The 17,903-nt window shown below is 36.9% G+C and overlaps 2 protein-coding genes and 1 pseudogene across 3 annotated transcripts; 2 read left to right on the top strand and 1 right to left on the bottom strand.

The window, feature by feature from the left end:
* Window positions 1-8,889: 8,889 nt before the first annotated feature.
* Window positions 8,890-11,260, bottom strand: LOC110753994 (beta-amyrin synthase-like). The gene is made up of 10 exons (XM_021954982.2): window positions 11,126-11,260; window positions 10,876-10,998; window positions 10,695-10,793; window positions 10,493-10,549; window positions 10,349-10,395; window positions 10,118-10,261; window positions 9,850-10,027; window positions 9,559-9,639; window positions 9,355-9,438; window positions 8,890-9,140 (listed from the first exon to the last, which is right to left on the bottom strand). Exons 1-10 carry the CDS (start codon window positions 11,228-11,230, stop codon window positions 9,027-9,029), a joined length of 1,032 nt encoding a protein of 343 aa, XP_021810674.2. The 5' UTR covers window positions 11,231-11,260; the 3' UTR covers window positions 8,890-9,026.
* Window positions 11,261-11,796: 536 nt separating this feature from the next.
* Window positions 11,797-13,870, top strand: LOC148292624 (putative flavin-containing monooxygenase 1). The gene is made up of 4 exons (XM_088246135.1): window positions 11,797-12,732; window positions 12,830-13,067; window positions 13,206-13,381; window positions 13,481-13,870. The coding sequence occupies exons 1-4, from the start codon at window positions 12,295-12,297 to the stop codon at window positions 13,844-13,846; spliced, it is 1,218 nt and encodes a 405-aa protein (XP_088102261.1). The 5' UTR covers window positions 11,797-12,294; the 3' UTR covers window positions 13,847-13,870.
* Window positions 13,871-14,082: 212 nt separating this feature from the next.
* LOC110753992 (cucurbitadienol 11-hydroxylase-like) lies at window positions 14,083-15,085 on the top strand (annotated as a pseudogene). The gene is made up of 5 exons (XR_015826164.1): window positions 14,083-14,167; window positions 14,261-14,339; window positions 14,428-14,534; window positions 14,636-14,765; window positions 14,891-15,085. The product of XR_015826164.1 is annotated as a cucurbitadienol 11-hydroxylase-like (transcript).
* The last annotated feature ends 2,818 nt before the right edge of the window (window positions 15,086-17,903 follow it).

Raw genomic sequence — 17,903 nt, 5'->3', positions numbered from 1 at the left:
AGCAAAGTACAATCTCATCCGAATCTTTTCAGGCGATATAAAAACATCAGTTAATTGCAAATGTGCTCCACATCACCTAATATGTATTGTCTATGTGATAAATTTGAAAATTCATCACACGTGCGGGAGCGTGTGAAAATGTGAATGTAAAAAGCCTCACATTGGAAAGTTGAAAATAGAAAGTCTCATGTAATGAATGGCTCCAGTCCTAATAAAGTCGAAGAAAAATTAGGTATTAGACATAATTAACTTTACTAATTAGTATTTGAGACATTGGGTATTTTGGTTTGGGTTTTAATACCTAGGAAAGAATTGTTATTTTGGATTAGGCCAAAGAGGAAGCCTAGATTCGTTGGGCCAGCTTAAAAATAAAAACTGAAAGGACAATGCTACCATTCTTCTTAAAAAGCATGGCCCATCTTTAAATCTTACAAAATAAATGACGCTTTTACCCCTAGCTGTTTAAACTACGCGCGATTTGGTCTTTCTCTTTCATTTTCCTTCGGCTTCGAGGTTTTGGATTTCTAGTTCTCGTTCTGCCATTGGAGCTTCAATTTTTTGGTAGGTTTTCCTTCGATTTTCTATTTTCGTTCGATTTTCATGCGGAATGACGGTCAGTTTTAGGTGATTTCTGTTCTCCTTAGTTCGGGTATTTTGAGCTCAGTTTTGTGGCACGATCTTGTGGTGTTCAATGCTAAACCCTATCTTCTTCGTTTTGTGATCAGATTTGATTTTGAGCTGTTGTTTGGTTGGGGAGATTTTTGGCAGTCCTAGGCGTTGAGGTATCTGTTTTCGTTTATATCGACTTATATGTTTTTGGAATTTAGTTTTAGTACTTTGATCGTAGTTTCCTTTTGGTTAGCAGAAACTGCAGTTTCTGGTTTCATAGACTACATTGGAAGTGTATGGCAATGTTACAACTGTTTATGGACTTGAATTTGTTTTGATTTTCTGTCATAAACTACGTCTATTTATTGCAGTCTCTTGTTTCATAAACTGCTTTGGAAGTGTATGTCAATGTTACAACTGCTTATGGAGTTAAATGTGTTTTGATATTAGTTTTAGTACTTTGAACACGGCTTTTCCTTATGGTTTCTATTCAAATTTGAGCATATGTTTTCTCATAAAGTGCACTGCAGTTTCCGTTTATTTCAGTCAGTGTAGTTTCTTTTTTCATAATTCGATTTCAGACTAATATTTGCAAGTCTATGGGAATGTTACATGAGTATAGTGGTGATTTTTGTGGAAATAAGGAGTTGATAGCATGTGAAAAAGGCGAGTCGTCGTGTTCTAGTACTGTCAAAGACAAATGAATTTTTGGGCAGGTCGAAGAGAGCAAGTGCTAAGCCTTTGTTGTCGAATGAGTGGGAGACGTACATACTTCATGTAGGGCAGAGGTTTGATGTTGTTGTAGATGAGTTCCGGTTGAAATTGTGCATGTATGCTCTTGAAATAGGATTTAATTTTTTATATGCCGGAAATGACAAGAAGTGGGTGATTGATGTTTGTTCGAATAAGAAGTTGGAGGGTTGTAGTTGGTGTGTTTATGTATCGTTTGGTTTTTTGTATTGTTTGGCGGTTCCATTACTTGATTTCAATATTGCATACCCTTGTTGTTCATTGATGCTACATTTTTGAAGAGCAAGTACAAGGGGCAGCTTCTTTGTGCTTCCGGAAAAACTGATTATTCACATCAAGTACAAGGGCAGCTTCTTTAGGCTCAGTCACTTGTTCAACCTGCATGTCATCAACATTGTGAATCAAATTTTTAGAACCATCAATTTCACCAATTACCTTACCAGTTCTCAAGGTAACTTCTTGAACATGCTCATGCCCGGTTGGTATCACTGTTTGGTTAGGCATCATCCCAACTTCCCTTTGACTCAAAGCTATAGCAATTTGCCCCACTTGATTTTCTAGATTGGCAATGGCCTTATTCATTTTCTGCATGTGGGTATCATTCCTCTGCATGTGAGTGTCATTCCTCTGCATGATGAAATTATCTGTGTTTCTAACCATTGAAGCAACAATTTCTTCCAAAGTTGGTCCTTGAGGTGGTTGGTGAGATTGACTAAGTGGTGGTGGATTATAATATTGGGGTTGACCATAAGGTGGACAAGTATTATGTTGGCCTTGATATGGTTGATATGACCCTTGTTGAAAATTTGGATTGTCGGTCCACCAGAAGTTTGAATGATTTCTCCACTCCGGATTGTATGTTTGTCGGAAATATTCATTCATAGGCAACTCATTATGAAATGAGCCAAAAACATTTGCTTCCTCCATCACAAATTTATTGGAGTATTCTTACATAGTAAGTTCCACAATTTTAGTTGCGGCTGCCATTGGAGATGGTGGAGGTGACTCCTCGGATGTTCCTATAAGAAAAAGAAACAAAAACAAATCAAGATAAAATGAAACAACAATCAATAAACAAAAATAAAACTAAGTACTCTAAACATACTCAAACAAAACATATAAGCAACCGTGCCAGTTCCCCGGCAACGGCGCCAAAAATTGTTGCATTCCTAAAAGGACACAAATTAATGTGCAAACAACCAATTAAAAATACCCGCAAGTGCACGAATCTATCGAAGTATAGATTATGTAAGTACGGGGTCGATCCCACGAAGAACTTGTCGGCTTCCTATAAGTTCTAATTTGAGTACGTAAAGAACACTTATTTAACACACCACAAATGCACAAATGCAAAATGGAAACTAGAAATGAGTAAAGAAGTGTAAAAGAAATGGAACAACACAAGAAAACTAGAGAAAAACACAAACAGCACTTTCTATCACCCTTTTATCACCATTTGGACAGATTCGTTTCTCTATTTTTCCAGTTTCGACCTCTGTCCAGAGTTTGACCTATAACTTTCCAACCGTAAGTCCAAAATTTACGTTCTTTATACGGTTGGATTCAGCACAGAAAATGGAAGAACAGAACGCGGACCAAAAGTCCAACACAATTACGGAAACAAATAAAATTCAGTAACAAAGACACACCATGTGTCGAACACACAACTCACACACACATTGGGGGGGGGGGGGGGGTTTGATTTGTTTCAAGTGACCTATTTCTATTGCATGAAAGTAAATGGACTTTGAATTTAAATGAGAAAAGCAGAGATGAAATATCAAAGAGTGGAATTAAAAATGTAACAAACACTAGGGTTTCGGAATCCACCCTAAACAATTCTACCCATGTTCATGAATACTCAAATGATGAACTCTAAACATGTTGATGAAAATGTTCGCAATCAAGACCATGGGTCGTGGCTCAAGACGCATTGATCCTCTCTAATATACGTAAAGTGCATGGTTCGTGCTACAATACTTGTGCCCTCCCCATAACCGAACCTAGGTATGGTTCGTACTTTGATTCAATTACAAGGAGAACCCATTAAGTTCAAAGAGAATATGAACATCACAAGAATCCTAATAGCATGGTGTTTACATTAGGTATTCAAGAAACCAATTCACATGGATGATTCTTACTTCATCCATTTATTGCTTAGGATAACATGAAGATACACATAATCCCAACAATCTCAAGAAGCATGCTTTCAAAGATGGCCAACCAAGGAAAAACACACATCAAGGATAGATTAATTTGGTGAATTGGAATTCATCAACAATATCTAGAAATTCATACACTCAAGCATCAAAACAATAAGGTAATCATGTTTAGGGCTTCAACCTAAGCCCTAGCTATGGAGTTTAGTTGCTCATACTTATTCCAAATACAAATTCAAAATAAAATTAGAAAGAGTTTACAGATTTTGAGAAAATGATGAAAGCTTCAAGGTCATCAATGGTGGAAGCTTTCTTCTCCACTTTGCTTGGCTGCACCTTGGCTTCTCCTAGCTCCAAGCTCTCCAAAATCTGCTCTCAATGTGTAGAATGATGGAATGACTTCCTTTTCCACGTTCAAGAGCCTCTCCAATTCAGATTGCACTCCCTTTGCTTCCCTCTCTCCTCCTTTCCATCTTTTACTTTTAGTATTCTAATGCAAAGTCTTCACCCATTGTCTTCTTGTCCCCTTGCAAATGATGAAGCCTTGTCCTCACAAAGATGCCAAATGCTTCAGAAAATATCTCATCTACTAAGGTAAATTCTTGTTACCAAGTGTTATGGTAACAAGAATAATCAAGATGACACAATGGAGGTAAAAGCTGGCCAATCCCGGATTTCCAGAGCTGTGGTAACATGTTGGATTGGTTGGATAGGCAATACTTGTCCAATGGAGCTCAAATTTGGATATGTTGTAGTTAACATCCATTGGAACAGGTCTCATGAAGATCATGACCTCATCCGAGTATCAGAGCATGCTGATCCTAGGCCAAGAAGTTGACCTACGAAAATGAACAAAAACAAAGTTTATAACCAATAATGCACTTTTAGCTCATTTTCATTCCAACCAAGGTAAAATCTAAGAAAACACAAAAAGGAAGTAAAAAGCTATAAAATGTCAAGAACTAACTCAAAATAGTGGGTGAATAACATGAAAAATCATGTGTAAAAATGAACCGAACAGAAACCTGAATGGTTTGGAAATTAGTATTTGGTTAATGGAATTATGAAATTGTGCTATATATCGGATTTGTTTCGGCTTTTACACTGTGACTTAAGAATTTTAGAGAATACATAGTCACTATTTTTATGATTATTATTAAATTATATGGATTGGGTGATATGAGGTTCGATTATGAAAGTATTTTGTGGGAATTGCATGTGTAAGCAAGTTTTGATTATTATTTGAATGATATTTTGGGTCTTTATGGAATTTATGCTTTTGAGAGATTATTTTATATACAATAAATATTCGGGTCTTCTGGAATACTGAGAATTTGGAAAATTTGAATTAAGGGAAGGTATATTATTTTATATTTTATATATATGGGTTTGTGAATTGCACCATCATATGTACCTTCCCTGGTTCGATATGGATGATAACTACACGTGCGTTAAGATATTTTCCGACGTGTGAGATGTTGATGACCCGGGCACCCTTGGCGGGGTGTGTCGTAGGCCTTGACTGGCATTTCACGCACGTAAGACTTGTTTCAGCCGCACGTGTATTGAGGATTCTACCGTGCATGTCTGGGGAGCAATACTCCCCCTGTTGGACTACTCATTCCCTAGCCACATGAGTATTGAGGATTCTGCCATGTGGTTTAGTAAAACGATCTTCGTGTTGGTTTGTTTTTCCCTTGTACATGATGTGCACCATGATATGTACCTCTTATGTTATTGATACTTGATATATTAGACATGTGGTAACTCTTCGGAGGTGTGTCGGGATATCGGGCACCCTTGACAGGGTGTACCGAAGGCCTTAACCAGTAGTCTGCACGCGTAGGAGGGATATTCAGCGCACATGTATTGAGGATTCTACCGTGCGTGTCTAGGGAGCAATAGTCCCCCGGTTGGACTGCTCATTCCCTAGCCATATGAGTATTGAGGATTTTGCCATGTGGTCTAGTTAAAACAATCCCCCGGTTGGATTGTTTTCCCTTGGTACATGATGATGGTCTGGGGTGTATATATATATATATACAAACACATTTATATGTGTGGGATGGATTCGTTTCCAAGTTGGGGTTTCTTAAGTATATGCATGGTGAGTGCTCTGCACAGATGTGATCATTGTTTTGATGTTTGGACAGTGTTGTTTTGCAATATACACCTTGGATAGGGTATGGTTGCGAGAAAGAAATGATTTTGGAAAAGTAATTTGAGTTCAGAGTAAACGGTTAGTTTTAAAAGAGTTATGCATAGTATATGTGAGTTTTTACAGGGAAATGGTTTTGAGTTATGAATCATGGGAAGAAATGAATTTATAACATATTTAGTTATATGCCTTGTGGAAATTGAAGTTAAGAATGAATCTAAATTTAATTGTTGGTTTTACTTGGACGATATCTGTATATTTTCCGAATTGTGATACTCCTTTGTAATTGTGGAATCTTGTATAGACATGACTTGTGTGTTTCATAAGATTAATCGGACCTTTCCATGTTTGGGTATCCAAGCGCCTCAGAAAAAGGCATGTTCGCCGGGAATGTTAGTTGTATGTGGTGTACGCTATCTTACGGTTGTTTATGTATGTGGGACTATATTGTAAAATTATACCATATTTTGAGTATATAAATTGTAGCTTAGCTTGTTTTTAGTTGGATATAGGAAAGAGGTAGCTATAATAATTTTGTTTACTGTGAATCGTGGCGGATAATTCACTTATACCGGTTGTTAGAGAATAACTACAGAAGTTCTAAATGTTCGATGTGAGTGATGTTGATTATTGATATAAGAACTGCGTGTGGCTTGATCCCTCACAAAGGGGTACGTAGGTAGCCTGGGGTTTCACCTAGGTGCAGCCGCGAACTAAATTATTATTTTTGTTGAGTTTGGTTTTGATTATGTTGGTGGGACTGAAGCCCGATTGAAACTTTGGTGAGATTAAATGCTTATTTATATTCCAGTTTTTCTGAATGGTTGTGGTTAAAATGTGTTTGTGTCTATGATGGGTCTGAAACCCGATTTGGATTGATGTATGATTTTGGCCCAAGTCTTTAGAACTACTTGCGATTGGTGCTTGGGTGGTAGACATTGCATGCTGAAAGTTGGGAAGTTATTATATTGTTTTTCTATTGGTTATAATGTGGGAATCGTTCCAGTTATAGAGGAGACTTTGCCGAATTTTCTGCAGGAGTCAAATGGTTTATCCTTTTAAATTGGGGGTTATGTGGCTTTTTAGTAAAGTAGGTCTGACGTCGGGTAGATGTCGGACGGGAAGCAGAGTTTGTCACGGATTCCGAGGGGAATCTGGGGCGGGTCTTATCAAACACACATGAAACGAACAACCGGAATCTAGAATCCAAACTGAAGTAGAACCCTTACTCGAAGAATTTGCTACGACTTCCCCATTACGCTTCTCAACCGTAACCGTCAAAAGTTTGTCATCTGTGTCACAACCAGTTGACACGTTTGCTGCGCCTGAACTTTCGATATCCTTAATCTTGTTACGCTTCTCTTGAAGCGTTTCTGGACTCGTCTCATCTTTTACCCGTGGAGAGCGAGAAAGTATAGAATTAACTGCAGCAAAGACTAGAACTGAAGAGCAGCATTTGTAGGTTGCAGTCTACAGTTGAAGATGTTAAGGGCAAACCTTCAAAAGTGTCAATGGCTTGTTTTGATATCACCTTGTCGCCCACTCCTTGGTAAGATCCCTGTTTTTACCTTTAACCCTGCCACTTGAGAGTTTGTTGACTCTTCATGGTAGTTGCTTCATTTGTCCTTAAATAACCAATGTTCATTATACTTGAACGCCAAGCAAGAAACCCTATTGGATGATACTCATCACCATGTTCATCAGTAGGACACGTAGTTGCGCCATCACGAAACCCTATTAGATGATAACCTTTTAACAATTTATGAATCTTAGTACTCCAAGACACATAATTGGTGTCATCCAACTAAGAGACATAAAGTCACCAAATTTCCCAGGTGTTCCAAATTAGGGCACCAAAATTCCCAAATTAGATCACACAAGAGCAACTTACAAGTCAGAGCCTCAAATTCACCAATTGACAACCTTCTTAACACAGAACAAGGATCTCACACCGATCAAAAGACCAGAAATGGAATCAATTTAAGATATGAAAACATATGATGCTGTAAATGTAACATGTACATGTGAAGAACACATTATAGAGGAGAGAAAACCATGATGAACTCGAAGAAGCAAAAAGTAAACAAAAAGGTGAAAAACTTAGCTCAGAGTTGTTGAAGAAGAGGAGGAGGAGAATGAGAACGGGAACCAAAAGCAAAGAGAACGGCGGCAGCGGCAGCACCAGAAGGGTCACTGCGAACACCACTGAAAGTTGAGAAACCTAGCAAGGGCTTATAAGGAGTTGGGTTACTCCTCCCATTGCCAATTGGTTTTGGGGTGGAACCTCAACTTCCTTTATGGTATCAGAGCAAGTTGATTAACTGGGCTTGAATTGGGCCTTTACCCTTACCCAATATGTGGTGTTCATATATTGGGCTTGAATGTTTACTCCTACCCTTTACCCAATACGTGGTGCTCACATGTTGGGCTTGAATGATTGACTCCGATGTGGACTTGGCTCCACGTGTGACTCACTATGTGGTGGTCCCACGTGAGGGGGCATGTTGAAGAATATAAGTCTCACATTGGAAACTTGACTAAATAAAATACAAGATATAATGAATGGTTCCACTACTAATATCACCGAGGCCTTTTGTAATAAAACCCCACACCTATTGAGCTTTGTAGGTGGTTAAGTTGGGGACAATATCGGTGTTGTTAGTAGTAGGCCGGCCGCAGGCCCGTCTTTTTGAAATTTAACATGGTATCAGAGCAAGGCTTCACGTGTTGGGCCCAACGGCCTCCCACGTCACCCAATATGTGTTGTCCACGTGTTAGGCTTGAAAGTTTGCCACACGTGCGGGGGCGTGTTGAGAGTATTTATCCCACATTGAAAAGTTAAGGGACTGACCCTGGGTTTATAAGGAGTTGGGCTACTCCTCCCATTGCCAATTAGTTTTACGGTGGAACCTCAACTTCCTTCAAGAGTCACACGCGAAACAGGATCTCAGACGCTGTGTTACAGCTCTAATACTAATACCATGGTAGAAACCATTGTGCCACATCAAATCACTGTAATTCACAAACAATCAATTACAGATAGAGAACAAATATCAAGACTAGTAAAGAAGAAAAGCAGGAGAGAGCAGAAGGGTTAGAATGGGTAGGGAAAAACCTTATTTATAAATTTATTATTAATAAAATTTATTATCAACTCTGACAAAGTATTTAAAATACATGCTTAAAAGTAAAGCTGATATCCAAAACCAAATATAAAGAGAATATTCACCCCCTTGTACTTTAATAGGCTGCATAAATAACTCATTAACTTTTAAACTGTTTTCTTCCTTTACTTAATGGCGTTAAGCAGACAACACTCTTTGTATATACGTACATACACGTAGATTAATCTACACGACTACACGAACCATATTGCTGTATTCTGCAAGAGCCCAAATTGGGATAGTATTCCTGTATGCTGCGTAGTGTAACATGACATTCCTCATGAAAACTCCCATCACTTCCTGTCATGAGAAAACGAAAATAAACAAAAGATGAGCAACCTGTAGCTAGTAGTAATTAAACAATATCCTTTTTTACTTTTAACTTGGTGCAGGAGAAAATACTTCATCATCACCGGATGTATATGATAAGAGAAATAGACGCATGGTTGTATACAACCCGGTAAGACTTAAGATTTTCTCATGCTGCAGAATAAATGGTGTTTAAGAATGGTACCTGCTGGGGGAAATCGCCATTTTCCAATTGAGAATTGATCAACATCTTTGCAGCTTGGTGAATAGGAGTAGGGTCTCTCTCCGCCTATTGCATAAATAAAAAATATAAACATGAAAATTTAGAAATTGGGAGAGAAATATGCAAAAGTAAAAGAACTGAGGAAGTGGCTGGCACATAGCTAGGTGTAAATATTCATGTACTAACCTGTCCACCATGAATTAAACCCATTAATCCCATTGCAGTCTGCACCACATTGGATCGGTCTCCTTCAAGAGGTGTATAGATCTGTGTAACCAATTCAAGAGATTAATTTTAGTTTACTCTGAAGAGAGAATATATTTACTAATGAATCTCAGAACAACTAGGCGCACGGTATAAATTGAGCTGCATGTTGCATGTGCTAGTGTGCTATGAGTATTTTGGGAATAGACCAACAAAGCCTCAACATATTTCATGTAAAGGGGGAAAGAAAAGAAAAAGAAAGAGAAAGTGAACCTTGGTTTCACAAGAAATGTAGCTCTCTCCCCATCCACCATCATCTCTCTGTGTTTTGAGTAAAAATTCAACACCTCGGCGTATAGCCTCACAATTATTGTAAGTCTTGCCAGCAGCCTCTAACCCTCTGATTGCAAACCATGTTCCATACATGAAGCAGATTCCCCAGTTTCCATACCTGTGATAATTATTGCCTCTTTAGTTTATTTCTCTAACACAAGTAAGAACATAAGTATGCTTAACATAATCTGATCTAAGGCAAGCATACCATGACCCATCAGGACTTTGTATGTCTTCAATGAACCCTGCAGCAGTTGTGATGAAATTATCTATCTGTTTCCTTCTGTGGGTGGGGTATAACTTCCTAAACAAAGCTAATGCCTGGATTGAAGATGAGGTGCACTCGACGTGCCTGCATGACTCTTATGTTAGTCTTCACGGAATGTAGTCTAGAACTTAAGGAATTACAGAATGGAAAATGTTGGATCAAAAGTGTTACTCATATTCGATGACGAGATCCCCCATAAATTCTATAGGGTTGAGCCACTGAAGGAGAAAATGAATATATGCATGTCATGATACACATTGAAACAATGGAGATAATAAAATTCTTTGATCAGTTAAAGGGATTTTTCTTACTTACCTCCAACCATTTTGGAGCTCCTGCCGGTTCCCAGGCTGATACACCACCATTTGGACCCTGGTTCAAATCATAGAATGGAGCTCATTAATATCATTATGACAAAATAAAGGGACAGTAAAGAGAAAATAAAAATAACTATCTTCAGTAGTTATAAATTTCCCCATTTAGAGATATACTACTTTTTATTCAATCTAATCCTCACCTGCAGAGAAAGTACGACATTGACAGCATCATATAAACGCTCAGGTTCTAGTTGTTCACCGACGAGTTGTGGCGGCAGCATCGATAACAACAAGCAATTCTGTGCGACATAACATGTGCTTGAGAAACATATACAATTGTAATGGCTCTAGCTCAACCCTCAGCTTGACAAAAATAATCACCTTCAAAGCTTCTGCAGTACAATCAGAAACTTGCCATCCATGGTCTTGATCAGAGAAAGTCCATCCTCCTTTAGAAATGTGGCGAAAATGGGCTACAAAGTCTCCAGAAGGATTATCCCTAACCTAGAATATTACAATCCGATGCATATTTTAGCCAACTTAAAATGCAATGGGAGAAAGAAAAATGCTTGATGGTCAAAGTGAAAGGAAGAAGGAAAAGGGCTTTTATAGAACTTGTAAGTACAGAAACCTGAGATTTCTTAAGGAAGTCATGTCCTTTCTTAAGTACAGATCCAAGTTCATCATTCAGATTTGCAGCAAGCAAAGCTTGCATGGCGAAACTAGCATCCCACATCTGGCTCCCAAATTCATCTCATTCTCGTGGATGTACTTGTGATCTTCTCAAATTTTCCACTATATTTAGCATATCAAATTATATGTCCCATCTTGTTTTGTTGTTCTTTGGGGGTTTCAATAATTTTTTTTTTATGTCGCATCATAATAAGATCTCAAGTCAAAAGACTTATATGATTTGATGAGAATAAAAAAAAGTAAGCACAAAAATACACGCGTGAATAGTTAGATTCATTAAAAATTTAGGATGTGATTTTTTCCTTTTGGTAGCACATCATGTGTATATCTACTGTTGTTTTATTCCTATTTTTAATATTATAATACATTTAGAAGTTGTGTATTTATCTGCATTTCGCAATATCTAAACAATTCTATTAATCTATCTGTTTAAAACATGACACATCAACAACTTAAGTATTAATTATTATTATTTTCATAATTTGAAGTGTTTAAAATTAACAAGTCTGTTATTGTTTAAATAAAAAATAAAGTAAAAATCCACGAAAGTTACCCATAACCTTCAAAGTTCATGAAAAAGTGTTATATGGAAGATTACAATGGAATATCCTTTGAATAAACCTTTCCACTCATCGCCCCTTCTCAATATAATCAATTTACCAAAAAAATATATCCCTACATTCAACAATTTGGAGAACCAGTTTGATTTGTATTTTGCATTTATATTGACACCTGCTTATTTCATGGTTGTAGGGGTAGATCTGTGGTAGAGACAAGACAAAGAGAAATGGTGGCCTGGGTGGCAGGGATAAGGGTGGGAATGGTGGCTTATGCACTCCCGTGATATAATCCACATTGAAGATGATAGACCAAGTTCCAAGGAAATTTTTAGTTATTTATTTATATTTATCGGAATCCTCTCTCAAATCTGAAATCTCTAGGAAACTCATACAGATATCCGAACCAGGATATATGAGATATTATTGAATATAACATGTAATTGAATGTATCTTAAGCCAAAGAATATAACATGTAATTGTATGCTTATATATACATAAGCATACAAAGACTGATCATAGCAGCAGCAAACACACTTTTTAGATCAGAATGGGAAAGAAGGTAGCCATTATAGGAGCTGGAGCTAGTGGCCTTCTTGCCTGCAAGTACACACTTTCAAAGGGCTTTCAGCCCATTGTGTTTGAATCTGCAAGCACCATTGGAGGAGTTTGGACCAAAACTATTGAGACCACCAAGCTCCAAACTCCTAGAGAAGTTTACCAATTCTCAGATTTCCCATGGCCATCTTCTGTGACAGAGGACTTTCCTAACCAACATCAGGTTTTGGATTACATCAAATCATATGCTCACCATTTTGACTTGCTCAAGCATATCAAATTCAACACCGAAGTTTGTGGGATTGAGTATGAAGGCTCCTCTGAGGATGAGATGCAAGCTCGGAGCTTGTGGGGTGGCTCTGGAGAGCCTTTCAGCTCCAAAGGGAAATGGAAATTTGTAGTAGAAGACAAACAAAGCCTTTCAACCGAGGTACAAGTATAATATGTACAATCGAGTTTATATTTTATTATGTTAAGTTGTTAAACTATCAATATTTAAGTCATGCTGATCGAGGATGGATAAGCAGATCTACGTGGTGGACTTTGTGATCCTCTGCATCGGACGATTCAGTGATGTCCCAAACATTCCTGAATTCCCTTCCAACAAAGGACCAGAAGTATTTGATGGAGAGGTTATACACTCTATGGATTATGCTGCCATGGATTACGATAGCGCTCGCAGATTCGTGAGAGGAAAGCAAGTAACAGTTGTTGGGTTTCAGAAATCTGCCTTGGACATTGCAATGGAGTGTTCAAACACAAATGGTAAATTGAGTCGTTAGTCTGCTATAGATAATTTGAACAACATGGCATCTGCACAAAAATACTTTGATCATTTTTATTCTTAGTAGTTTGTATTACCTTTCATCTTTTTCTTCTCTTGATTGATTAGTTGGTTTGCAGGGCTTGAACATCCATGCAGAGTCTTATACAAGACAGAACATTGGAATGTCCCTGATTATCTCCCATGGGGTGTGCCCCTGGCATGCCTATACCTTAATCGATTCTCGGAGCTTTTGGTTCATAAGCCTGGAGAAGGCATCCTACTCAGTCTCCTGGCAACAATTCTTTCACCTCTGGTAAACTTCTTTTTTTCTTTTTAATTATCTATGAACTTGATCATAATCAATTCCTAAAAGCTGATGTTTATTAGTAATTTTTTTTTAATCATTGAACAGAGATGGGCATTTTCAAAATTTGTGGAAAGTTATATAACTAAGAAGCTTGGTTTAGCCAAGTATGGAATGGTACCTAAGCATAGTTTTCTCCAAGAAATCAGTTCTTGTCTGATCTCAACAGTGCCTGAGAAGTTCTATGACCGAGTCCAAGAAGGAAGCATCATACTGAAAAAGTCTCCCAGCAGCTTCAGCTTTTGCCAAGAAGGCATTTTGGTTGAAGGAGAAAGCTCCCCTGTGAAGACAGATTTGGTCATATTGGCTACGGGTTATAGGGGTGATAAAAAGCTCAAAGACATCTTTGTGTCTCCCACCTTTCAGGACTACATAGCCGGATCACCTAATGCAACTTTACCCCTCTACAGGTAAGCTCTGGTCTATGTACCACATTTGCGCGCTAGTAACGCTATCACAAACACTGATCTGTGTGGCCTACCGGAAAGCCTTCAATCATGAACAATTTGACTCGCGTAGGCCACTTCAGGGAATGAACAATCCGTGTAGAAGAGTTGATGGTGCGTAGTCAAAGTTTGAGCTTCAATTTCATTTTCTTAACTCCTCTGTTTGAGACCCTAATGATCAATTATCTTTTATGGTCAGGTTGAGCATGAGGCAATTCTCAAAAACAGTGAAAATCCAAATTCCTCACTCACATGGGACGAATATAAATCGATGACTTTTACTCTTCAGGTTAGTTCCCGAATCTCAACAAACATTTCCTTCTTCCTTGCACAACTGCTTAGAAAAAGACTTATAATTTGCTGGTCTTTGGAAAACATATAGGTTATCAATGAAATTCTTAGGCTGGGAAATGTTGCCCCTGGCTTATTACGTAGAGCTTTGAAAGATATCCCAGTAAAGGGTAAGTCCTCAATTACAAATAGCTTAGGCCTTTTGTTTCTAACAGCAAATGGATTTTTACTAAAATGTTTCCAGTAAATGCTTTGCAGGATTTACAATTCCAGAAGGCTGGACCATTATGGTTGTCACCTCTGCACTTCAGTTAAGTCCCAACACATTCGAGGATCCCCTCGAGTTCAATCCATGGCGTTGGAGGGTTCGTGTCTTGGGGACGGGCTGAGTGTCATTGTCGTTTGTTCAAATGACTTCAATTTTTAGCAGCTAATTTTACTTTATATATTATATGATGAAATTTAGGACCTTGACTCATATGCTGTGTCCAAGAACTTCATGCCTTTTGGTGGAGGAATGAGGCAATGTGCAGGGGCACAGAGTATAGTAGGGTTTTCTTAGCCACCTTTCTCCATGTCTTGGTCACCAAATATAGGTACATTTCTTTTCTCTCACCAAAAGTTACAAATCTACTGTGTGTTTTACAAGGTTTTTATCAGAGCTAAGTCATCTTTGTCCAAAAAAAACAAGCTAAGTCATCTATAGAATCTCTGTTCATAGGTGGACAACAATCAAAGCAGCACGCATTGCTCGAAACCCTATTTTAGGATTTGGGGATGGAATTCACATAAAGTTCGAGGAGAAGAAAACCTGAGATGAATTTTTTTTTTATCCTAAATTGATCGAACTTAGATGCTACCCATATATATAATCAAATTGAGTGTGTCATGTTATTAACAACAAAAACATACACATGCAAGGAGCGTGTAGCTAAAGTAATGAAGAACATTTACTCCTACATTCGAGATTTTAGGTTTCAAATTGTCCTACCTTCTATCGGTTATATGAAAAATAAAAAACATACACATTACTCTTTGTATTATCTATTGGCATCTGAGGGTTTTATTTATTTATTATTATTTTTTGAAGAGGTTGGCTTCTTAAGTTTTTTTTTTTAAAAAAAAGTGTAAATAAAAGAAAAAGTTTTCGAAAAATTGAAGAACCCCAATCTTAAAAGTTTGAAACGAACTAAATCAGAATTTCATTTTAATAAGCAGCGTTGGGAACATGCGGCATTAATGTAATTTTTATGATCCCTAAGAGCTATTCCACCGCAAGGGTTTAGCCCAGGCAGGAGGGGGCCCTAGGCCCGGAAGGAAGCTCCAGCGTGGAAGACCCAGCTCGGGCAAGGTGTAGGACCCACGAGCCCGGGCAAGCCCACAAGGAGATCTAGCCTGTCCTATTGCCTTCGGGCAAATGACGTCAACTCTTCAAATACCCTCAAGCTGCACTGAGCTCGAGTTTTTGGATTTGAGAGGGTGTTGAGATGTTCAACTTGAGGACAAGTTTCTCAACAAAAAGTACCCAAAATTGAAGGTTTTAGGGCCTCTTATTCTGGACTACTATGAGAGGAATGAGCGGGAAGATTGCTCCGATTTCTAGAATGCTTCTGAGTATTTGGCCTGGGAATTTATGGCTGGTGAATTGGAGGATTACTATGTTGATGATGATGATGTGAGTTATGATGGGATGTGGGATGATGAGGGAAGGCTAGAGGAGCTAGAGTTGAGGTTCTATGAAGGAATTGATCAGAATGGGGATGCAATGTATGGAGGGTATGGTTGGCCTCCATCTCCTTAATAAAGTTGTGTTTTTTCTAATTTTTCAAAATGTTTGCTTTCTTAGGGATTTCTTCTCCTTTATTTTTCTGGGTTTTGGGTTTAGAAATTTATAAACCATGTCTTGAAGGTCTGCGACAACACCAGCTGGGTTGGGGGAGAAGGGGGGTGGTGTTGGTGATATGCTAGTTTACTTTTCTTCTTCTTTTTTCTATTTTGAATTTTGTTTGTTTTTGTTTTTACATTTGTTTTAAATTTTTATTAATATTGTACTTTGTAAAATGACAAAATTACCCTTATAATTGACGGAAAATTGGATAGAAGTGTAGAAACTTGACGGTAGGTGTTAAATTTGCGATAAAATTTAGGGCTTGTCTGATATAGGTCCCTACAATTTCTATTTCCTAGACATATACCCATCATTCTATAAATCTATGTGTAAAACCCAATTTCAAACTTAAGATATAATAGGTCATAGTATTCCTATGTTTTTACATCCTTGCCATCAGACTTCATATTTTATTTATAATTTATTCCAAGCATTTCATTAACTGCCATAATTGTAATTAAAACTCCCTATTAATAGCATAGCAATCACCCCATTTCTTTTGGTTGCCATTCCCCTAAAATTGCAACAACAAAAAAAAAATTGTAAATTACATATCCAATAATGTACATATGAAAAATATAAATATAAATATATATGTGTAAAAATATAGGTATATTATTTACCAAAAAAATTAACAAAAATAGGTCAGTTACTTTGTAATTGAAATTTCCGTACATTTTTCAGGAATTAAAAATAGGTACACAATAATTTATAGAAAATAGGTATGTCGTATAATTGAAATTTATGCACATTTTTTATAAATTAAAAATAGGTACATTATTTAGAAGAAAAAAATAAGTGCATTATACTAGGTAAATTGTTTTACTAGGTATACATTATTAGAGAAAAAAAATAGGTACATTATTTAGAGAAAAAAATAGATACAAAATTTAGCAAAAAAATAGGTTCATTATACTAGGTAAATTGTTTTACTAGGTACATTATTAGAGAAAAAAAAATAGGTACATTATTTGGAGAGAAAAAATAAGTTCATTTAGAAAAAATAGGTTCATTAAAAAAATGTTTTTCAAAAAACAAATAATAAATAGATTATCAAATTATTTTTCAACATAATTAGAATGTACACTATTATTCATAAAACTATAATAAAATAGAATACTAGTCGTATAATTCATAAAAGGAAAACAACATTAATTCCTAAATTTAATATTGAATTTAAATTACTAATAAGTTAAATAGATTACTAGTCGTAATTCATAAAAGGAAAACAACATTAATTCAAAAATAGATTACTAGTCGTAAATAGATTACTAATACTTTAATATGGAATTTAATATTTAATTTCAAATAAGTTTCTAAATTAATTCCTACATCCATTATAACTATTTGGAGATCTTTCCAAATTCAACGTGTGTCATTAGTTACACCCCCTCATAACACAATAACTTATAAATAGGGGTAGGTTTGGAATCCGAAAAATACAATAAATCAGATTTTAAGTTATATTAGGTAACTTGCTTAGTTGGATCCTAGTCATCGGGTATTATTTGAAAAAATTGGGTATTTTAAATAGAAAACTAAAGGAAAGGTTTGTAGGTGATTTAAAATGAATTTTATGGGTCTAAGCTCAATTTACTATAAAATTTATTACAAGGGCTAAATTAGCTGAAAAAATAATTCAGGGTGGACATTTCGACAAGCATTATAGTTTAGAGGGGTTTTCGGCACTTTACCCTAGATTATTCATGGCAAAAAAAGAAGAAGAAGGGAAACCATTACAAATGGCTTCTCAAGTGAACAATGTTCGCAGTCGGTTCCCGTGGTGCATTCTGTGTTGGAAATAACGACACTATTACATCGTCTGAAGGAAAATACTCCCCTACGT

Source organism: Prunus avium, chromosome 8, assembly GCF_965620075.1.
Source record: "Prunus avium chromosome 8, drPruAviu1.hap1.1, whole genome shotgun sequence".
Taxonomy (NCBI): Eukaryota; Viridiplantae; Streptophyta; class Magnoliopsida; order Rosales; family Rosaceae; genus Prunus; species Prunus avium.
The sequence above is the reverse complement of the archived record's forward strand: the minus strand, read 5'-3'. Positions and strand labels throughout refer to the sequence as shown.